The sequence below is a fragment of the Lucilia cuprina genome, chromosome 3 (genome assembly GCF_022045245.1).
Source record: "Lucilia cuprina isolate Lc7/37 chromosome 3, ASM2204524v1, whole genome shotgun sequence".
NCBI lineage: Eukaryota > Metazoa > Arthropoda > Insecta > Diptera > Calliphoridae > Lucilia > Lucilia cuprina.
The window spans coordinates 8165703-8190670 of NC_060951.1; the positions used below are offsets into that span (position 1 = coordinate 8165703).

Sequence of the window (24968 nt, forward strand, 5' to 3'; positions counted from 1 at the left end):
AGAACTGAACTAGAACTGAACTAGAACTGAACTAGAACTGAACTAGAACTGAACTAGAACTGAACTAGAACTGAACTGGAACTGAACTAGAACTGAACTAGAAATGAAATAGAACTGAACTACAACTAGAACTTGATCAGAACTAGAAAAGAACTGGAACAGAACTACAACTAGAACTTGAACAGAACTAGAACAAAACTAGAACAGAACTAGAACCAGAACCAGAACAGAACTAAAACAGAACTAGAACTAAAACAGTACTAGAACTAAAACAGAACTAGAACTAAAACAGAACTAGAACTAAAACAGAACTAGAACAGAACTAGAACAGAACTAAAACAGAACTAGAACAGAACTAGAACAGAACTAGAACAGAACTAAAACAGAACTAGAACAGAACTAGAACAGAACAAGAACAGAACTGGAACAGAAACAGAACAGAACAGAACTAAAACAGAACAAGAACAGAACTAGAAAAGAACTAAAACAGAACAAGAACAGAACTAGAATTAAACTATATCAGAAGCTAGAAAATAACTAAAACAGAACTAGAACAGAACTAGAGCAGAACTATAAAGAAACTTGAACTTGTTGTTTGTAAGAAATTTTTAAAAAGGGAACTTTTTGGTACTTTTTCATTATTCATTTGCTTTTCTGGACTTTTCTTTAATATTGAAACTTTAATAATGAAATAAAACGGCCCATGCTATTGATTAAATGAAAATTTATAAAAAAACAAAATTTTTGGTACTTTTTCATTATTTAATTAGTACTTTCCTTGACTTTTCTTTAAAATTTAAACTATAATCATGAAATAAAACGTTTCATGGTATTGTTTATATGAAAATTTTAAAAAGGGAACTTTTTCGTACTTTTTCATTATTCATTTGGTACTTTTCTTGAATTTTCTTTAATATTGAAACTATAATCATGAAATAAAATGGCCCATTTATAAAATTTGGAACTTTTTTGGTTCTATTTGATACTTTTCTTTAAAATAAATGAGTAAAATTATGCCACTTACCATTATCCTTTAAAATTGTTTTTTTTTTTTTTGAATTTAGTGTTGCCAACTGTTTTGTTTTAAGATGTTTTGCAGAGTTGTATTTGTAGACCAAAATTTAGTTTTTTTTTATGATTTTTGAGTTTTTTCTTTTGTTTACAACAATTTAGCAGTAATTGTTTATAATTTTGTTTTTGGTTTTTTTAGAGAGTTTATTTTTTGTTTAATATTAATGCAGTAAAATGGTTTTTATTGACATTTATAATTTGTTGTTTTTTTAATAATTTTAAATGTTTTGATTTTTTTGTTTTTTTTTAAACTTTAATAATGTTTTTTTGTTTTTTATACTTTAGAATAATTATTTTAGATTTTTTTGAGTGTGTTTTTTACACTTATAATTTTTGTGAAAATTTTTAACAAAAATTTGTTTGTTTTTATTCAAAAAAAACTTTTTTAAGCCAAAAAGGGATTTTTTTTTAGTTTTTGAGGCGAAAGGGCCTTGAAGTTAAGGATTTGTTTTTTCTTCAAAAAAATTGTTTTTTGCTAATTTTTTAACAGTTTTTGTTGTTGTTATTTTCTAGGAATTTTGGTGCTTTTTCCTTTTTTAGTTTTTGCTAACATTTTTGTTGTTTTCTTTTTCTTTTAAAATTTCAAACTTTTTTTCTAGTCTTTTTTTTTTAATATTTTGGCTTTCGAGTGTTCAGAACGTTGTTTTTTTTTGTTGTTTTACACAAAACTTCTTTTTTTTTTTTTAAATAAAATTATAAGTAAATTTAGTTTTCTTTTAAACTTTTACCAAAAAAATTTTTGATTTTTCTCTTTTTGTTTTTTCTTAAAAATTTAACAAATTTTGTCTATTTTTTTCGGGAAGTTTATATTTCGCTTTATTTTTTTTTTTAACTTTTGGCTGAAGAGGGGGAGAGTTCCAGTTTAAGGAGGTTGTTTTTGCTTTTTTTTTCTCAATATCTAGACTATTTTCTTGGTATTATTTGTTTGATTTATTTTTCTTCTATTTTACTGCATAAATTTTGTGAATTAATTTTTTTTCGAAAATTTTTGTTTCGTTTTATAGATTTTTTTTTACTATTTTTTTAGTTGAGTGTAATTATTACGGTTTGTTTTGTTTGTTATTTTGTTGCTTATGCGTTTGTTTTGTTATTTTGATTTGATTATAAGTTGCTTGGTTGCTGTTGTTGTTGTTTTGTTATTATTATTATAATTGTTGCTGTAGTTGCTTGTTTCAGGGGGGGAGGGTTGGAAGGGGGGATTATTTCTTTGTTGTTGTAGTTATTATTGTGTTGTATTATAAAAAAATTTCGTTTTATTATTGTTACGGTTTATTGTTGTTTTTGTTGTAGTTGCGAATTTTGTTGTAAAAAGGGTTTTTGCTTAGTTGTTGTAGTTTCTTATATTTCTGCTGCTTCGTTTCCTGTTTATTGTTGCTGGGTTGTTGTTGTTTCTTCTATTAATTTTGCTGTTGCTTGTTGTCTTGCCGAAATAGTTGTTGTTGTTGTTTTTTGTTGTTTTTTTTTTGGTTGAAATTTTGTTTGTTAAATTTTGAGAAATTAAACTTAAAATTCTTTTTTTTGTTTATTTTCGTTTTCTTTTTTTGTTGTGTTTTTAATTATAAAATTAAATTATTTAAAATTAATTAAAACTTAAAGTCAAACTTAAATTTTTAAATTAAAAAAATTGCACTTATTTTTTCTTGTTGTGTTTTTTGTTGTTGTTGTTATTTGTGTTAGGGTTTTTTCCTGTGTTTTTAGGACTTTTAGGGGGTTGGCGGTTGGAGCGTGTTGTGTAATTTTGTTTTTTTTTTTTCCTTTGCGTTTGATGGGGTTTAATTGGTGGTTGTATTTGTTGTTTTTTGTTTGTATTAAAATTATAAAAGAACAAAATAAATTGTTATAAGTATCAACAACGTTTTAACGTAAGTTTATAAAAATGTTCCAAACAGTCAAAAAGCACCTGGAAGTAGATGAGAAAAAGAAGAAAAAAATCATGTATTAGAAATTTTAATTTCAAAAAATCAAGGAAATCACAAAATAAAAATAATAAAATCGAAAAACAGAACTAGAACAGAACTAGAACAGAACTAGAACAGAACTAGAACAGAACTAGAACAGAACTTAAACAGAACTAAAACAGAACTAGAGCAGAACTAGAACAGAACTAGAACAGAACTAGAACAGAACTAGAACAGAACTAGAACAGAACTAGAACAGAACTAGAACAGAACTAGAACAGAACTAGAACAGAACAGAACTAGAACAGAACAGAACTAGAACAGAACTAGAACAGAACTAGAACAGAACTAGAACACAACTAGAACAGAACTATAACAGAACTGGAACAGAACTAGAACAGAACTAGAAATGAACTAAAGCTGAACTAAAGCTGAACTAGAACAGAACTAGAACAGAACTAGAACAGAACTAGAACAGAACTTGAACAGAACTAGAACAAAACTAGAACAGAACTAGAACAGAACTAGAACAGAACTAGAACAGAACTAGAACAGAACTAGAACAGAACTAGAACAGAACTAGAACAGAACTAGAACAGAACTAGAACAGAACTAGAACAGAACTAGAACAGAACTAGAACAGAACTTGAACATAACTAGAACAGAACTGGAACATAACTAGAACAGAACTAGAATAAAGACGTTTTGCCAATTAAAATTTTTATTAACAGTTTTTCTAAATAAAGAAATTTATATAAATATTTAATTTTGAGAATCATAATTTCTTATTATTTTCAAATTCTTCAAGATTTGTTTAACGTTTTTTTCCCTTTTTGAGGGTTTTCTTGTTTAAATGGCAACTACAGTTCTGTTACAAGGAAATCATAATATGGTAACTTTTCTCTTAATTGGTGTCGCAGTGGCAACTTTGTTATGTTATTATTGTTTCTATAAGTGATACTATAGTTGTCCCTTTCTAAACCAATAAGAATAATTAAAGAAAGAACAATTGCTGAAAAAAGTAGTTGTTTATATTTTAATTAATTTAATGAAAAACTCTATTTAATAAGTAATTGTTTAATTTTTATATGTATAGTTGTTAGTTTAAAGTTTTGTTTGTTTTTGTATTAAGTTGTGATGTTCTTGCATTTTACTTTTTTTTATAGATTTACTACTTTTTTGCCATTCTCTTTTATGAGTTGCTACTACCTTTTTTAGTTAACCCTGCTGCTAATGCCAGATTATTTTCATGCCATTTTTCAGTACCATTTTTCGCTTGGCACGCGCGAGTTTATCCCCTCTTAGAAAACGGCTTAATTAAACAACATATTTGTTTAGTGAAAAAAAGAAATAAACAAAAAAAAAAAATAAAGTTTTAACAGAAATTTTTCTATTTTGTTACAAACTGCACTTCCAAAGAGGGGCAGTGTAATTTAAACAGTTATTAAGCTGCTGATTAAATTTTTTTTGGTGTGTATTTTAAAGTTGATAATTTTGCGTAGATAATTGTGTTAAGAAATTGCAAAAACGAAAAAGAATTTTGTATTTAAAAAAAGGGGGAAGCAAAAAAAAAGTATAAAAGTTTTTTTTTTTTCTAACTGTGCTAGTGGTGGTGTTAGTATATGTATGAATTGTTGTTTTTTTTTTTTGTTACAGCGAGGGTGGTAAAAAAAACAAGGAAAATGCTTAAAAATAAATCAATTTTCCCAGCAATAATTTAATAAGTTTAAGAAAATTTATGGATTTTTTGTTGTGAAAAAGTAAAATTAACACGTTTTTTTTTGTTGCTTTAAAATGTGATACAATAAAAGGTGTTAAAAAAAGTCTGACAAAAAAGAGGCCTAAAATGCAGAAAAAAAAATTTACAAAAAAAGCAAAAACAAAATACATTGAAATTGTGTGAGAGAGTTGGCTTAAGAGAGTGTGTGAATGTGTGTTTGTTTAATACTTTTTTTGTAGCAAATTTGTTGAGTTTAGTTAATTATTTTTACATTTTAATTGTGAAAATATTTTGTTCTTATTTTTCTTTATTCCTGCGCCATTTTTTTATCATGTTGTGCTTTTTTTGTTTGTTGTATTACTTCCCCCTTTTTGTGTCTTTTGTTCTTTTCTTTCTACCGGTTTAATTTTTTCTGTTGTTTCTTTTGTTTTGTCAAATCTCTGATCGTTTGCAAGTTGCCATATTATTTTTTTGTGTTTATATTTATTAGCGTTTTTCTATTGAAATTAAATTCTAAATTTAATCTAAATTTCTTTTCTTTTTCTATTTTTTTTATAATTTTAAGAAAAACTAAATTAATTAACTATGTATGGACAAAATATAAGAAACGTTACTTATGCACCCTATGGTTATAATGGTTATAGACAAAGGTATTTATTTTGTTTTTATAATTTTTTTTTTGGTTATTTTTTAATTATTTAAAGAATTGTTGTTTTTGTTAATTTTTGTGTAAAAATGCAAATTTTATTTAACAAAGTTGTAAATTTGAAATTTTAAGGAAAATTTTTGAATTTTTTTTAAATTTAAAGTTTATTTAATGAAATTAACTTAAATTTTAAGAACTTTTTTGAAATCTTTTAATCACTTTAAAAATTTGTAAAATTTTTTATATAAATAATGAAAATTTATAAAAAATTTTATATAAATAATGGAAATTGTCAGATTTTCTTATTAAAAAAGAAATTTACCATTCTTTAAATTATTCTATTACATAAATAGAGAAATTTTTAAACAATTTTTCTAGGTTAGAATAAAAACTGTGTCCAGGAAAACAAAATTTTAGAAAAACATAAGAAAAGTGACAGGAAATAACTTCAAAAGGGTTTTAATCCAAAAGATTAAACGAATCAATTCCCAAAAGAAGAAAGTGTATGTGAATGTGAATCTTTCTATAAAATCTAGTCGAAGACATGTCTTAGTTGAAACAACCTAATAGAATAAGGCAGCTGATGCCCTGTTCCTCGTGAAAACTATGTATATCCTATGCATTTCATCCTGAGATTCTGTACTCTAGAGCAACGACAAGCTATTGAAAGTGAAAAGGAATCTGCAGCTGCTTAGTCCAGCAGTATTTCCAAATCCTTCTATCTCACTTCTTTTAACCTAAAATTCTATACTTAAGAAAAGTATAAAACGGATTGACCCGATTCTCAATGGGCCAAAGATTGTTAACTCAGCAACCGAAAGTTTTCAGCCAATCTGTATACTTAAGAAAAGTATAAAACTGATTGACCCGATTCTCAATGGGCCAAAGATTGTCAACTCAGCAACCGAAAGTTTTCAGCCAATCTGTTACAGCAACAGCAGCATGTTACAAAAATTAGTTTATAAAAGAAAGAAGTATAAGGTTTTCGGAATCTTTCAATAAAATCAAGTCAAAGAAATGTCTCTGCTTATAAACTTTAAAGAATGAGGCTGTTGTTTCCGATAAAATCTCCCTGTTTTCTATATAACCTATATCCCAGCAAATTTAAACTGAGATTGTTTACTCCAGACCAGTGGCAAGCAAGTGAAAGTTTATGGAATCTTTGAAATATGTGATTATCCTGATAAAAACTTGTTTTTGTTGTTCTAACAGCTAAAATTATACAATAATCTAATGGGGGTTCTACATTATTGATCAGGGCTAAAAATTGGGCTACTTCAACGGTATGCGTCCATAAATCCATTGGACAGAGTGAAGTAGGGTTGGCTGAGCAGCTGAATATGTGGTGGGTGTCATGTTGGCCCTGACCACGAGGGGACTGCATGGTTTACACGTGTCCAGTAGGCATTGATACTGTTGCTTCATACCGATCTTAGTTGTGCCGGAACTACTCTTCTTTTCCGCAGAAGGTTTTCTTCCGTTTCTGTTATGGGCGGTGGACGAACTTAAAGTACGACATTCATGTCGTATGCTACCGTTGGATATTCCCGCGACAATAGAATCTTCGCTCCAGAAATATGACTGTTTTACACAGCTAAGGAATGACAAGTCAGCGACAGCTGTATCAACTGAAAGTTTTTTCTCTAAAAATAAACTATTGGACAAAGTCAAACTGTTACAACAAGAACAAAACCAAACTAGTAGTTATACCTGTTAACGCTATCTACTATTATGTCCTTAAGTATTGTGGTCTCCGTTAGGTTAGTGTTTTAGTGTGGCAGTCCGGAGGTGGTGGGTTCGATTCCCACCCGAGGCACTGGTTAAGGAACATTAACTAACTAACTAGGTTAAGTATTAAGGTTACTACAAAAAGCAGCTCACTTGGCTTCATTAAAGTTGGGTCTCGTTGTGTTATCCTTGTGGTCGCAGGGGTATCACTTTCTGCTTCTAGAAATAAACTATCCGGTATCAAGCATGAGATATTCTTCATACCTATCACACAAGAAGGGAGCATCAAAGTGATGTTTCCTGCTTTAAGTGAAGGGCAGGACAGTTGCAAGTAGATGCTATATCGTCTCATCATCTTCCTTATTATGACAACTCCTACTGTAGTCATTATATATATACAAGATCTAGATCTGATAATTGGTTTTACTAAACCACCTGATTTGGGCATTTTCATAAAGTTCATTAGGAACATGCGTGAGTGTTTTTGTCTGCTCTCTTCGAAAGTCTATAAGAAGTCTTAATCTGAAAGCATTATATAGAAAGGTTACATAGACCTTGAGATCTGACAACTGGTTTAACTAAACCATCTTATTTGGGCTTACCCCATACTGCTCATTAAGAACAAGCGTGAGTGTCTAAGACACAGTGTCCTGTAATTACTAATACAAGCCTCCTTATCTGCTCTCTTTAAAAGCTTTTAAACAGTCTTGATCTGGGAGCATCATATAGAGGCCAGATAGGCCTCATGATCTGACTAGTGGTTCTACTAAACCACTTGATTTGGGCTTTCCCCATGCATTTCATTAAGAACAAGCGTGAGTCCTGTAATTACTGATACAAGAGTTATTATCTTTTCTCTTCAAAAGCCTATAAATAGTCTTGATCTGAGAGCATTATATAAAGGCCAGATAGACCTCAAAATCTGACTAGCGGTTCTACTAAACCCTCTGATGTGGGCTTTCCCCATACAGTTCATTAAGAACAAGCGTGAGTCCTGTAATTACTGATACAATAGTTCTTATCTGTTCTCTTCGAAAGCCTATAAACAGTCTTGATCTGAGAGCATCATATAGAGGCCAGAAAGATCTTGAGATCTAAGAACAGGTTCCACTAATCTACCTGATTTGGGCTTTCCTCATACTGTTCATTAAGAACAAGCGTGAGTCCTATAATTACTGATACAAGCGTTCTTGTCTGTTCTCTTTAAAAGTCTATAAACAGTCTTGATCTGAGAGCATCATATAGAGGCCAGACAGATCTCAAGATCTGACTAGTGGTTCTACTAAACCATCTGATTTGGGCTTTCCTTATACAGTTCATTAAGAACAAGCATGAGTCCTGTAATTACTGATACAAACGTTCTTGTCTGTTCTCTTCGAAAGCCTATAAGCAGTCTTGATCTGAAAGCTTTATATAGAGTCCAGATAGATCTTGAGATCTGATAAGTGATTTTGGGCTTTCCCCATACAGTTCATTAAAACAAATTTGTTACAGTTTATAAGAGAGATACCAGTAAAGGCGTCTTTTATGGCTAATTCATTAGCTATATAGTTACCCTGACATTTACCATGACCTGGGACCCATTTAAGCGTTAAACTAGAATGTTTCGCTATCTCGTTTAGAGGTATATGTCATTCTTTCATTAAACTTAATGTCATGAATACACTCGATACATTTTTGATAGAGGCTTTGCTTTTGATATATATATTAGCCCTTACAATATCAAATTTTTACCAAATATTTGCAAATATTTGCTTAATTATTGAAAATATGATTAGCAGGCACATTTATTAGAAATCTATTATTCATTTTTGTTGCTCCTAAAAGTATGCTATTCTTTTTTTATCGATTAAATGATTTCTACTCGTTAAAGCAAAGCAATATAACACAATAATAAGAAGCAACACAACACAATAAGAAGAAAATATTTAAATGTATAAATTTTCTTTATATCTTGCATTTCATTTAAAATAATTTTCATTACAAAAACAACACACACAGCAGCAACAGCAGCAGCAAAAGAAATCCTTATCAAAATTCTTTTGGTACATACATACATACGTACATATTAAGTTGATTTTATATGCAAAATTACACACAGACCTAGTTATTCAAATACAACAAATATTTTAAAAGATTATAACCTACACTGGAAAAAAAACTAGGTCTTGAAAGGAATTTATTTAAACTTTCCTTGTCGTGCTGCTAATTTCAAATTTTTAATAGATTTAAACTTGCCTGCCTAAAAGTATGTTTAATTTTTTTTTAATTTTAAAAACCATATAAAGCTGCAATTTTGTTTTTCTTAGAAAAATCATTAAAGGCAATAATTGTAATAATAATAACAACAACTACAACTACAATACAGTAGAAAATTGTTATAATTTGTTTAAACATGCAATAAGATTATGAATATTTGTTTTTTTTTTTTCAAATTTAAATAATTTCAACTCATGGAATGCATCGAGTTCAATCTAAAGGAAAATTTAAAGTTCTTTAAGAGATTTTTTATGTTTGATAAAAGGATTTAAATTAAAAAGCTTTTTTTTCAAGAAAAAAATCCTTTAATAAAATCGTTGTTGTTGTAACAATTCGACTGTGACCGATAGTTCTTTCTGGGAAAAAAACTTTCGGTTGATACAGCTGTCGCTGGGTTTACAATCTTTGGCCGGGTATGACTCGGATCATTCCGCAGCGAAGATCCAATTGTCGTGGGAACGTAAATAAAATCGTTATTCATGTTGTTGTTGTAACAGCTAAAACTATACAATAATCTAATTGGGGGTGGTCTACATCAATGTCCAGGCCTAAAAATTGGGCTACTTCAACTGGATGTATCCATAAATCCATTGAACAGAGTGAAGTAGGGTTGGCTGAGCAGTTGAATATGTGGTGGGTGTCATGAGGGCCCTGACCACATGTAGGACATTCGTTAGGGTCGGCACGGTCCGTGACAATTAGGCATTGAGCTTGTTGCTCCATCCCGATCTTAGTTGTGCCACAACTACTCTTGTTTTTCGCGGGATTTTTTCTTCCGTGTCTGGGAGACCTCCAACTACCAGTGACCAGTAGACATTAAGCCTGTTGCTCCATCCCGATCATAGTTGTGCCACAACTACTCTTGTTTTCCGCGGCAGGTTTTCTTCCGTGTCTGGGAGATCTCCAAGTACCAGTGACCAGTAGACATTAAGCCTGTTGCTCCTACCCGATCTTAGTTGTGCCACAACTACTCCTGTTTTCCGCGGCAGGTTTTCTTCCGTGTCTGGGAGACCTCCAAGTATGACATTCATGCGGTATCCTGCGACCGCGGAATTTATGACGTCTCTATGAATGTCGTTCAAAGCTGCCGAATACGAGAACTGATCCAATGGATCCTGCACATATCTACATATGTTTTCCTTGTATATACGAAAGTCCTTCCTGAAATGCCTCGAAAGAGTATCATACTGTGTGATGTTAAAAATGGGATGACTCCTCCGATAATATCCCAGGAGGAACTGTTTGGTCAACATGACATTATGTTCCTTGACTGGAATAACCTTCGTTTCATAGTGCAGGTGATGTTCCGAGGTAATATAAAGGCAGACCGTTACAGTCTTTAGGGAGGCATTTTAGGAAACTTTGAATGTGTCTTCACTGGGTATCACTGAGCGAAAGGTGACCACACTAGAGCAGCATAATTATTCACTGACTGACCAATCGTTCTATATGTGGCCAACAAGGTTTCTTTATCCATAACCCAAATGTAGCCGGCTAGCGCTTTTAGGACCTTGTTTCTACTTCTCAACTTGTGCGTGATTCCAGTTGCATGAGCTGAGGAAGTAAAGTGGCTATCAAACGTGACCCCTCCAATACTTTTGTGTGGTGCGCGGTCGGAATTTGTGCTCCATCGACCACGATGCCAAGGTTTAGGTTTACTTCCTTCGTCCAGGTAGTAAAAAGTGTTGTTGACGACTTCGCTTGTGATAATAGCAGTTTATGCGCAGTGAAGAATAGATGTATTTCGTGGAGATAACCATTCACCAGAACGCATAATTCATTCAATGTTGTGGCCCGTCGCCATAATAGTACAATCGTTCGCATATGAAATCACTTCCACTCCAGCGTCTCAAGAGTCTTCGCGATTGGTGATAGGAAGGAAATCGGCCTGTAAGATTTTCCCTCTGTTGCGTCTTTTCCAGTTTTTTTTAATTTGCAAATTTTTTCAGTAGAAAGCTTTTTCAGTATAACAAATTTTAAAAGGAAGCTGTTTTCATAAAAAGTTCAAAAGGAAACCGCCTAAGAAAAGACAAAAAGCGTTTTTTAATAAAATACCAAAAAAAGCTTTTTTTAACTCAAAGATTTTCTCCACCAAGTATATCAATAAAAAGCTTTATTGAAATACTTTAATAAAATGGGTTCGATAAAATGGGGTTTTTAATGAAAAGCTTAATAAAAAGCATTTCTAGAGAAAGCTTTTTCGTTAAAATTTAATTTTTTAAGTTTATACTTAAAGCTTATTGCAAATTTTTTCAGTAGAAAGCTTTTTGGTTATAAAGAAGTTTAAAATAATGTTATTCTTGTAAAAAGCTCAATAGAAAACTTTTTTTTAAAGAAAAACAAAAAGCTGCATAGAAAGCCTTTTCTAATGAAATAAAAAAATACAAAGAAAGCTTTTTGTATAAAATACAAAGAAAGCTTTTAAAAAGCTTTATTAATAAAAATACAAAAAAAAGCTTCTTTGACACAAAGCATTTCCTTGCTAAGAATTTCAATTAAAAATTATGAAAAAAATGGTTTTTCTAGAGAAAGCTTTTTCGTAAAATGTGCATTTTTGCAGTTTTTATCTAAAGCTTTTTTATTGCAAACAAGAAGATCGTTACAATGTCCTTTTTAATGAAATACAAAAAATGAAATATGAAAAAATAGTTTTCTAGATAAAGCTTTTTGGTAAAAAGTTTTTTTTTTAAGTTTTTATTTAAAGCTTTTTTATTGCAACTTTTTTCAGTAGAAAGTTCAAACAGATTTTTTTTTTTTTTAAACAAACAATAAAAGCTTTTCGGATTTTTTATAAAATGAGCTCGACCAAATATGTTTTATAAAAAGGCTCTATAAAAAGCTTTTTTGATAAAAAGCTTTACAGTGTAAAGATTTATTAAGAAAAATGTTTTCAACAAAATAGTTATTTATGAAAAAGAAATAGTTTTTTTAGATAAAGCTTTTTCGTAAAAGGCTTTTTTTAAAGTTTTTATCTAAAGCTTTTTTCAGTAGAAAGCTTTTTTTTTCAGTAGAAAGCTCAAACAGAAGTTTTTTTTTAAAAACAAACAATAAAACCTTTTTGAGTTGTATTTATAAAATAAGCTCGACAAAATGTGTTTTATGAGAAAGCTCTATAAAAAGCTTTTCACTGTAATACAGTTCATTAAAGTTTCATTGAAAAAAAATGTTTTCATCAAAATAGTTGTTTATGAAAAAAATGGTTTTTCTAGAGAAAGCTTTTTCGTAAAAAGTTTTTATCTAAAGCTTCTTTATTGCAAATTTTTATTAGAAGAAAGCTCAAACAGAATTTTTTAAGAACAAACAAAAGCTTTTCGATTTGTTTTTATAAAATGAGCTCGATCAAATTTGTTTTATGAAAAAGCTTGAAAAAAAAAAACTTTTTTTAATAAAAAGCTTTTCAGTTTAATACAAAGCTTTTTCAAACAAAGCTTTTCAGTGTAATACAAAGCTTTTTTAAACAAAGTTTTCCTTAATAAAAATGATCTTTTATACAGAATAAATTTTTAGACAAATTTTTTTTCCAATTAAAGCTTTTCTAATAAAAAGCTTTTGTATATTAATTCAAATGCATGATATTTGTTATATGAAATCTAAAGAAATATATCAGGATCCATGTTGGCTCTGTTGAGCTGTCTTTTACTAGGAATTTCTCTGGTGATAATTGAATCTTAGTTCTGATACAGTAGAAAAGCTTTTTTTTTGGAAATTTAATTCCCTATTTCATCTAACTTTTAAACAATATTTTGTTTTACTTTTATAACCTTTACTCTTTGTTGTCAATTTGTCTGCATGTTGTTTTGTTTATTGTTTTTATTTGCCTACTTTTAGGCTGTTTTTAAAGATTATAATTTCTGTTTTCTTTTTAAGCTTTTTCATATGATTTTCTTGTTATTTTCCTATATGTTGGCGTGTAAATGAAAAAAACTATATTGGGATTTTATAATACATACGACGACGAAGACGACAAAGTCATTAACGTATGTAAGAGTGTTTGTTAAGTAAAAGTGTATTCATAACTAAAATATTGTAAAAAAAAAAAATAATGAAAACAAAAAAAATATATAAAATATTGAAGGTGAAAATTATTAACATTGACAATGGTTTTATATTTATGTCGAATTATAAGACAAATAGTAAAATAAATAAATTTTTTCTTTTGGTGAAAATCAATAATCAATTTTTTTGTTTTTCACTATTTACAGTGTTTAATAAATAATTTATTTTCTAATAAATAAAATCAATAATAAAATATTCTAAACAGTTTTATAAATATAAAGGAAATCTATCTTACAATTCATCTACTTATTCATCAATTACTTAACGGATTATTGGTAACGATCATTGATAATATTTTGTATTTAGGATTATAATACTCTACACATTCGCAAAGCTTCATTTACTTCTTAACTAACTTTGTGGCAACGGAAAGTTTTCATAAACAACTTGAATTTTCAAAATGTATCGGTAAATATGAAAAAAAAACTTTTTATTGCTGTAATAAAATATTTAAAATATTTTTGTTTTTAAAATAGTTTATTTTTTTTTTTTTTGTTAAATTTCATTTGTTAAATTTCTACTAAATTTTTTAAAAATATTTTATTTATTATTTAAACCAAGCTTTTGATAAAAAGGTTTTTAACAAAAAATTTAATACAGAAATTTTAATTAAAAAGCTTTATTTAAAGAAAAGTTTTTTTTTTATAAAAAGCTTTTGTGGAAAAAAATAGTTTGTTTTTTTTTATAAAAAGCTTTTGTAAAAAAAAGATATTTACAAAGTTTTTACAAACTTTTTTGATAAAAAGCTTTTTAAAACAAAAACTATTGTTAAAAAGATTTTTAAAACAAAAACTTTAGTTAAAAAGCTTTCTTAATACAAAAACTTTCATTAAAAAGCTTTTGTAGAAAAACATATTAAAAAAGCTTTTTAAAACAAAATCTCTTGTTAAAAAGCTTTATTAATACAAAAACTTTCATTCAAAAGCTTTCTTATAAAAAGCTTTTCTTTAAAAATGTTAACGAAATTTTGACAAACTTTTTTTAATAAAAAATTTAGTTTAAAAGCTTTAAAATATTTTTAAAAAGCTTTAAAAAAATTGTTAAAAAGCTTTAAAAAAATTTGTTAAAAAGCTTTAAAAAATTGCTAAAAAGCTTTAAAAATAAATAAAAAGCTTTATTTATACAAAAGCTTTTATTAAAAAGTTTTTTTTTAATACAAAAGCTTTCATTAAAAAGCTTTATTTGTACAAAAGCTTTTTTAAAAAACAGGTGTACGAAGTTTTTACAATTTTTTTTGATAAAAAAGCTTTTTAAAACAAAAACATTCATAAGAAAGCTTTATTTAAACAAAATTTTTGTTAAAATGCTTTTTTATTAAAAGCTTTATTATACAAAAGCTTTATTTACAAAAAAAACTTTTGATAAAAAGCTTTATAAAAAACTTTTTAAAAAAACTTTATACAAAACTTTTGATAAAAAGCTATTTTATAAAAAGCGTTTTTTTTTTTAAATTAAGGAAGTTTTTACAAACTTTTTTGATAAAAGAAGCTTTTTAAAACAAAAAACTTTTGTTAAAAAGCCTTCTTAATACAAAAAATTTCATTATACAGCATTATTTGTACAAAACTTGTGATTAAAAGCTTTTTTTTTAAAAAGCTTTTCTTTAAAAGTATTAACTAAGTTTTTACAAACTTTTTTAATACAAAGATTTTAAATAAAAGCTTTTAAATACAAGAACTTTTGTTAAAAAGTTCTCTTCTACAAAAACTTAATATAAATCTTTTTTCTGCTAAAACCTTTAATATAAAGCTTTTTTCTACAAAAACTTTTAATTTAAAGCTTTTTATACAAGATCGTTTACTATAAAGCTTCTTACACAAAAACTTTTAATATAAAACTTTTTTTATACAAAACCTTTTTTATTAAAAGCCTTTTCTAATAAATCTTAATAAAGTTTCTAATACAAAGTTTTTGAATAAGTAAGCTATTTGAAAAAAATAACTTAAAAAAGCTTTTAAAAGGAAAAACTTTTCGATAAATCACTTTTTTTAAATAAAAACTTAAAATTAAAACTTATTTAAAGTTGTTTCGGTATAAAACAAAGTTTTTTCTTAAATTTAAAGCCTTTTTCGCAAAAAGCTTTTATGAGCTTTCTTCGGCAGAAAGAAAGCTTTCTATCTAATTAAATATAAAAACCTTTTTAAAAGATATATAGAGAGACTTTAAAAACTTTTGATATAGAATGATGTTTTGTTAAAACGTTTTTTTTTTTTTGATAAAAAGCTTTTCGTAGAAAGTTTTGTTAATAGAATATTTAAAAAAAGAAAGCTTTGAAAAAAAGCTTTTCGATATAATACAATATGACAAAAAAGAGATAAAAAACTTGTTTTGAAACATAACCTTCAAAAAAAAAGCTTATTTTTAAAAATAAAGCTCTTTAATAATTAAAAAAATTTTGAAAAAAATTACTTCTCGTTAGAATGCCTTATTGATAAAAATCTTATCGATAAAAAAGTTTTTTTAATATAAAACTTTCCGATAAAAAGCTCTTTTCAAAACACAAAGGTTTTCTATGAAAAGCTTTTTTGAACAAATCATAACATTTTTGATAGAAAGCTTAAAACGTTTTTCGATAAAAATATATTCTATAGAAACCTTTTTAATAAAAAGCTTTTCAAAAGAAAGTTTTTTTTAAAAAGCTCTTCTATAGAATAATTTTTGATAAATATATTTTCAATTCAACTTTTCTATATAAAAGCTTTTCGTTAGAATGATGTTTAATAAAAAGCTTTTATGAAAAAAGCTTTATTTGCGAAAAAGTTCTTTTGAATAAGTTAACAAGTTGAATTTCTAACTTTGAGGTATGAAATTTGTTAATTTAAAACAATTTCCTTTAAAATATGCTTAAAAACTTGACTTCCCTCTTCATAATGTTGAAATAAAAAAAAAACTTTAAAAATAAGTTTTTCTTCTTTGCGGAAGTTTCAACAAAAAAAAAAAAAACATATTTCCTTTAATCCAGCTTATTCCCAACTTATAGCATTTTTCCTCAATATCATTTAAATATTACATCATTTTAATTGAACCTATTTGCTTACGATAGTGAAAGAAAATATTCAAGAAAAGTGGAAAAACAATCAAAAGGAAATCTCCTCTAGACTCTATTATTTGCTGGAAATTGAACTAAAAATGCAAATAAAGACAAGAAAAATTCTGTACTATATACGTATAAGGAAAAGTAGAAAATCAAATCAAATTACTTAACAAATATTTGCAATTACTTCAAGTTGAAAAAAAAACAATTGAAAGTTATAGTTGGTTGTTGGTTTTGTTCTTATTCGTGCTGTGTAATACTTACGAAAAAATTATTACCATTAAATGCGTAAAAACTATAGAAATTATGGCTTTTGTACTAAAGGACTAAATAGAAATGGTTCTGTTTGTTTTACTTCGAAGTATGAAGTTAAAGGAATGGAAAGTAAAAGCTTACTACGACTGATCAGCAAAATCATAATTATCTTTAAACGATACAGGGCGTACAGAAGATGATCGCTTTATGATCTTAATTTTTACTTCGAAACAAGACCGGTAAGAAGTTAGGATCTGGCAGTGATCAACCTTCTTCTTCGATGATGCCAAAGAGCTCTAGTTAATGTTCTTAAAAACTTCCTAAAGTGATCATTAAGAGGCAATATCTGTAGAAGATCAGATATCGTTATCACATGAGAAGGTTAAGAAATCAATCAGTCTGAAATGTGATGTCATCAATCTAAATGATTCAGTAGCGTATAGTGATCTGCATGTGATCAGTGATATCCGTTGTTAATACCAAAGAGCTCCAGTTAAATCTCCTTAAAGTGATCATTAAGAGAGCAAGATCTGATGATGATTCGATCTATTCATTTAATAACATAATAAAGAAATCAATCATTCTGTCATCCGTGAGCGATCTGATTGATGCGAAAAGATTCGGAAAGATCAATACCAAGCAATGACAATTGATAAAATTTGAGTTTATTAAACTCTCCATCGATTCAATGTCAAATAATAAAGAACGTTTCTCAACATAATGAATGATCTTTAAGAGAGTAATTAGTGAGTTAAACTTGAGATCATGGAAAGTCATCATTCGATAAGCCTTAAAAGGTTTCTTCAAGTGACAGTCCTCGATATAAATGATCCGATAAGAAAAAGTGATCAGTGATATTCATCGTTCAGTTTCAGCTAAAACTCACTATAATAAATTATCTTTATGAGATTAATTAGTGAGTTAAACTTGAGATCATGGAAAGTCATCATTCGATAAGCCTTAAAAGGTTACCTCAAGTGACAGTCCTCGTTCCAAATGATCCTATAAGAAAAAGTGATCAGTGATATTCATAGTTGAGTTTCATGAGATGAAGATCGATAGATAATCAGACTTCTTCATTAAATAAGAAGATAAGGAAATTAATCAGACTGATCGGAATGGTCTCGATGGAATGATCAAGACTAATCAATGACAATTTATTCAATTTATGTTCATTAAACTCTCAAAATCTTGATTTTCAAAGAATAAAGATCAATTTGTACTATATATTCAAGCAGCCAACGATTGATAGAACTGTTTCTTTCGCTGGAGTAAAGAATTGCAAGTGATCAGTGATATTCATCGTTGATGGAAAGAGTTTCAACGAAAACTATTGAAAATCCTCGAAATGTGCTCATTAAGAGAAGAAGATCGGTAGATGATCAGACTTCGTCATTAAATAGGAAGATAAAGAAATCATTCTATCGAGATCGATCAAAATGATCTAAAAGAAAAGATCAATATCGATCTATGACAATTGAAATGATAATCCGTCAAGGAAGATCCAACATAGAATTCTCTTATGTTCTTGAATCAGGAAGAGATTGTCTTAAGAGATGCATGAAGATGTTGGAGTTGTTGTTTTCGATCTGAATGAACCGTGTGAGAAGAAGATTAGAGCACATCTTATGACAAGAGTAATTTGTCGATCGTTTTTGATAACGAGATGATAATAGTTAAAGGACCATCCATCATAGAATGCTCTCATGTTCTGGAATCAGGAAGAGATTGTCTTAAGAGATGCATGATCTGATATTATGATTTTGCAGCTTGGTCCTTTCTTATTGGAATTCGAAAGATCACAATTTACTGTCAAACCAAAGATCATCCATGTTATCTTTCATTCCGATAAAAGTTTGTAACTGAGATCATTAGCGATCAATGTTTATTGATCATTTGGACCACATTCCACATTCTTCTATGCTATTCGAATTGTCATTGATTTCTTCACAGAAGGATTCAGGAGCGTGTGATAGATAGTTCACAAGTCTACATAGAGGGTGAAAAAGAACACCCTGATATAAGCCCATCAAGGCAGGTTTTCAGGTGAAGCACTTAGACATTATTGTCATTAAAGTTTAGTTTGAGTGTATAATCCGTAAGCTACCAGTAAACCGCACAATGTCTTTGTAGAATATTATCATATTCTAAAGCTATTAGCACGATAAGTTAAAGAGCATTGACTTCAGGAGTCTAAACCGGAGTCGTATTATAGAAAGAGAGAAATTCCAAGATTCTATTTCAAAATCTTCAATATTGGACTAGCTTGAAGTTTGGAGCCCATACAGGCTCTAATTCTGTTCATTTCTAACCAAAAGGTTAAAGTTTTTCTTTAGTAAAGAAATGTAATATAATTCTTTGGCGACAAGTTATTGTTCTTTAAAAAAATGAACTGATTCCTTTATGGCTCAATCTTTAAAGGAAGACATTGGGCAATAAAATTACTTAAATCGTTATAATGTCTACATATAACCAATGCACACTTATATGTGTCTGTAAATTAGTGTTCACATAACTTAATGGGTTTTTCGTATGTGTAAGTCCGTCCTACACGCAAAGTGTAATTGTATTAACATTAACCGGTAGTTCGGAGCTTGTTAACTCAAACTAATGTTTCGTAGAAGCAAACTCAGAAAGGGAAGTAGAGTGTTTTTTATAGAGACTTCACTTTAGCGTTTGTAAACTGTAAACGAACATCATTTTGTTTAAAAAAAGTTCGTTTGACATTGTAACAGATTAAGTCCATTTTAAAGTGTCTCTCTTTCACACTACTTGGAGACACTATAGTGGCGATAGATTAAGTCTCGTATTAATAAGGAACACTTAGGGTTAGTCACTCAATTGTCTGGAAGAAATTCTAGATAACATTGACTATTGCATCGCCATACTATCTTTTGAAAGAAACTTCTCAGTGATTATCCAACAGTGATGGAAGCTTTCCTCAATGACGGATCGTATATAGTCTTCAACGATGGCTCAGAATCAATTCATGGAGTTGGCAGTGACTTTTACATAGCACATTTTGGGAGGAAAGTTTCCTTCTATCTTCCAGACCAATGTAGCGTTCTTCAGGCTGAACTTTTAGCCATTAAAAAGGCTGCGAGCTGGATTAGGTATTACCGAATATACGATGTTATATTTGAATATATTCCGATAGCCATAAAACGGGCTTCAAACAGGAACAGGTATGAACGAATATACGGTGTTAATATTCGAATATATTCCGATAGCTATGTAGCCATTGGGTTCTAAGTGTTGTTTACACAACATCAATCTAAGTGCTAGAATGCCGTGCATCCCTTAATGAGATGGCGAAACATTCCACAATAGGACTGTACTGTATTCCAAGACATCAACACATTCCTGGTAATACCATCAAGGACTCTCTATCCAAGGAGAGTTGTTCTCTTGCAAGTTAGTAAACCGATCATTTCATCGGCATATCGCTTTTAACCTGCCAACGCTCTACACCACTTTCAACCTCTATATGAGTTTAGGCAATGCAGATGGTCGACTGAGGCCCTCTGCAGACAGGGAAGGATAATGTGGCCATAGTTTAACCCACAAAGATCACAAACCCTTTTTTTATATTTCAAGAGTTAATCTACGGAACTTAACGATGGTGGTGATAGGCCACTAGGCCTTTGGGCTCCATACAAGAAGATTAAACATACCCATTAATGACTTCTGCAGATACTGCCATGATGAAGAGAAAGAAAAGAGTATAACTCACTTCCTCTGGAGGTTGATATCCGAAACATAGACTCCTCTTGCCAGTGAGTACACGGATTATTTCGTCGCTTTCAAACTCTTTATGAGCTTGGGAGGATCACGTGGTCATCCTTTAACCCATTGAGATCACAAACCCTTTTTTATATTCCAAGAGTTAATCTACGGAACTCAACGGCCGTTGTGGCCACTGGCTCGTTTGGGCTCAATACAAGAAGTCTAAACTTACCCATTAATGACTTCTGCAGGTTCTGCCAGGATGAAGAGAAAAAAGTGTATAACTTACTTTCTCTGGAGGTTGATATCCGAAAGATTGGCTCCTATATTCGTAAGGCAAACTGGTTTAGTTTAGGAAACTAAAGACCGTTTTCTCTCGTTTTAGATATTACAGAGGAAAATCTGTGTCCTTAGAGAAGACATTGCGAGGACGACCTGCTAACATAAGCTACTGTTAGGCCAATTCACTTCAGTTATTTTCACTCTCTCACTCTCTGCAGTGCAAAGAGTATCATGGCAAACATGACTGACTTTGCAACAAGTTAAGTCTAATTTAAAGTGTCTCCTTTTTAGATTACTTGGAGACAATAAGGTCTGCGATTGAAATTCAAAGTATTAAGCGATACTTAAGTGACAATTATTTCTCAGCAATACAAAGAGTAAACATACTCCATTTTGAACTATATGCCCTCTCTCTTTCTCTCTAAATAGCAACCAATTTTTTTGGCGATATTTTGGGAAATATTAGGAATACAGCGACTACTTTTTCAACTGCTGGGTAATTGTATTTACACTTATGAAACTTATACTAACAAAATATGTCCTCGTAAACAACAGCTTACTAAATAGGGGGAATAATAAAAGGAAATAATACAATATATATGCAAATAAAGTTAATATAATATGTAAAATACCTTTTGAATTGTGTGCTTTTTTTCAAAAATTACACACTACTTACGCGTCTAAAAAAATCCCCTACAATGACTACAAAAAAATCACAGGTGAGAAATTTGGTTGTTAAAAAAAATAAAAAAGATTGTGTTTAATTAATTCCAGCACAACAATTTCAACTTAACCATTAAAACAACAAAAACTATAAAGGTATTTTGAAATTACAACTAGAAACTTAAATAAGAATTCAACACAACAACAGCAAAATAAATTTGTTTATCAACAATTTTTAAAGTATACTTATAGGAGTGAGAAGAGTATGTGAGTTGTTGGCTGTTGTAAAATATTTACTCGTATTGTGTGTGTGTGTATATGTGTGTTGGTTTTTTTGTACGTTTTTAGTGTGGAATTAAGTTAAGCTTTTTTGCAAATTTACAATTAAAAAACACAAGTTGATTTTACAAGTTTTTTATTTGCCTTTTGTAATATGGCTGGCTGGCAGACATTGAAAGTAATTGAATATAAATTTTTAAGTGTTAATAATCAGAGATGGAAAATTTCATAATGTCGAAGATGCCTTCTACATAAATCTGAATATTATTGATTGATATTTGCAAATCTTCCATTAGTTCTAGTTCTCTTCTAGTTTACTTCTAGTTCTGTTCTAGTTCTATTCAAGTTCTATTCTAGTTCGGTTCTAGTTCTGGTCAATTTCCATTTTGTCAAGTATTAAGAGATCAACAATTTCCTTAACGACCCTCCAGTAAGGCTTTCGTAGAGGTCGCTCTACGGGAGACTTACTAGCATTCCTCTCGGAAAAATGGTGTAATTCCATTCACCAGTTTGGCGAAAGAAAAGTTGTTTCTCTAGATATTTCAAAGACGTTTGATAGAGTGTGGCATGGTGCACTTGTATCAAACCTAATTGCATTTGGTGTCGGTAATAACTTCTCTCGATTTATTTCGATCTTTCTCAGAGATCGCACTATACGATGAGATGGGATCTCATCAAACGAGTTCAAGATTAATTCAGGGATACCGCAAGGCTCCGTTCTTTCCCCTACCCTATTTCTGCCATTCTCATTCATTCAATCATAGGCCAAGCCCTCTTGAGATTGGGGCAATGAGGCGGCAGAAACTCTTGATGTTCTGGGCATGAAAATCCAGTGCGATGTCCGCTGGACTATACACATTTTTCAAGTGTCGAAAGAAGCACTCAAGTATCTCGGTTTTTTGAAACGGTGTAAGACATACTTCTCTCCAACTGATCTTCTTACTATTTACATCACTTACTTCCGACCGAAAATGGAAAACAACTCTCATGTATGGGCCGGAGCTTCGAAGTCTATTTTGGAGCAGGAGAGGGCGAAGGTACTTGGTGACAGTAGAGTATCCAACTCTATTGATTTAGTGGAGCAACGTCGCAGCGTGGGGTGTATTTCAGTGTTCTATTAATACTACAATGGAATGTGTTCCTTTGAATTTAGGGAACTTGCTCCCGATATCCGTATATTCATGCGTAACACACGTCTTCCTTCAAGAACACACCCATTTGTGGTAGATTGGCCATTGGACCGCACAACACATTACAGGAAAAATGTATTCTTCAGCCGCACTGTTCGTATGTGGAATAAACTTCCAGCAGAGGTATTCCCTGCCACTTTCGATATAAGAAGGTTTAAATCAAATGTCCACAAACACTACTCCCTCTATCCTCCTTCCCACAGGGGTCATCCCCTGAATGCTAGTCCAATTAAAAAAAAGTTTTATTCTAGTTCTATTCTAGATCTGTTCTAGTTCTGTTCTAGTTCTGTTCTTGTTGTGTTCTAGTAGTGTTTTAGTTGTGTTTTAGTTCTGTTCTAGTTCTGTTCTAGTTCTATTCTAGTTCTGTTCTAGTTCTGTTCTAGTTCTGTTCTAGTTCTGTTCTAGTTCTGTTCTAGTTCTGTTCTAGTTCTAGTTCTGTTCTAGTTCTGTTCTAGTTCTGTTCTAGTTCTGTTCTAGTTCTGTTCTAGTTCTAGTTCTGTTCTAGTTCTGTTCTAGTTCTGTTCTAGTTCTGTTTTAGTTCTGTTCTAGTTCTGTTCTAGTTCTGTTCTAGTTCTGTTCTAGTTCTGTTCTAGTTCTGTTCTAGTTCTGTTCTAGTTCTGTTCTAGTTCTGTTCTAGTTCTGTTCTAGTTCTGTTCTAGTTCTGTTCTAGTTCTGTTCTAGCTCTGTTCTAGTTCTGTTCTAGTTCTGTTCTAGTTCTGCTCTAGTTCTGTTCTAGTTCTGTTCCAGTTCTGTTCTAGTTCTTAACTTAACAATTTATAAAGTATAAGCTATGATATGGGCAACAAATAAGTGATGAATGTAATAAGTCTTAGTATAAAATAATCATTAAAATACACAATTCCTTTTTAAATATAAATCAATATTTCGAAGTTTTGTACTTTTGCTCTAATTTCTAGAATTTATTCTTTTTTTTTTTTTTTTTTTCTTTACCATTTTCCATCTTTTTCCTAAATTATGACTTAATATTCTAGGGGGAATATAATTCCTTTGTAATTGTATCCCATAATAACCACTGTCATTTTATCCAATTAAAAACCAATGACAAAAAAATATCGAAAAAAGCTGAAATATCTAATAAACAAATATTTAATCTAATATAACAAACGCGTGCCATATTACAATGTCTATAGACATACATTTTAACTATATAGTTAAATTTATAAATATATATTTTTCCTATATTTATAATAAATAGCTACATCATCATCAATATCATTGTTGTAATAGCTGCTCTGTCTAGTTGTTTGTAAAAAAATTGGAATTACAATACTTATTTTATCATATTTAGTAAAGAATTTCAATCATTTATTGTATAGTTTCTTTTTTTATTCTGTTCTATTTACCAGTCTTATGTCTTTATAGCAATAAGATGGTTAGAACAAACAGGGTGAACACAATTTAAATTACACCAAATAATTCCTTTCTTTTCGTACTTTAACAATATGTTATAAAATATTCTTTAATAATCTAAAAAACAGCCACGTTTATTCTTTATTTAAACATTTGTCCCTTTTAAACTGTCCACTCCCTGTAAATTAAGTAACATTGTTAAAGGATGTTAAATCTATATGTAGTTGTATTAATTCAACAATATTCATTTATTCCATCAGAATATCTGTGGGTGCTTGTCTTTGCATGCATATGCTTGTTCTTGCCAATATTGTTATTTGTTAAGTAAACAACAACAATTTATATACAGATTTACTTAACAGCAAAGGAATTGTATTCGCTACCATTTTACCCCTCTCTCTCTCTCTTTACTGGTATTGTAATAACAACAACAATACAACGCGTAAATAGCAGTAATCGCTATTAGTAGTAATGCTATTTAAGCGTTTTATTTTCTTTCTAGGCTTCTGAGGGCATTATGCATAAATATTGAATAAATTTACATTATATTTCAAACAGATTTTTATGAAGATTTTTCCTCAAGATTAAAGGTAATAAAATTTATTACTAGAGCAACTAGAGATATTTAAGAAAACAAGAGAAAGGGAATTAGAATATAGCTTCAAAAGAACTAGAACATAATTAGAACAGAACTAGAACAGAACTAGAACAGAACTAGAACAGAACTAGAACAGAACTAGAACTGAACTAGAACAGAACTAGAACAGAACTAAAACAGAACTAGAACAGA

General features: G+C 29.8%; 1 protein-coding gene across 2 annotated transcripts in view; it reads left to right on the plus strand.

Moving 5' to 3' along the window:
- Window positions 1–4232: 4232 nt before the first annotated feature.
- The window catches only part of LOC111688000 (sex-lethal homolog), a gene marked incomplete in the record, with an annotated part of 98961 nt that continues 78225 nt past the window's right edge, over window positions 4233–24968 (plus strand). The window contains 2 exon segments of one of the 2 annotated variants that reach the window (XM_046946136.1): window positions 4233–4439; window positions 5255–5339. In XM_046946136.1, the coding sequence (XP_046802092.1) occupies window positions 5275–5339 (65 nt within the window). 2 annotated transcript variants of the gene reach the window in all.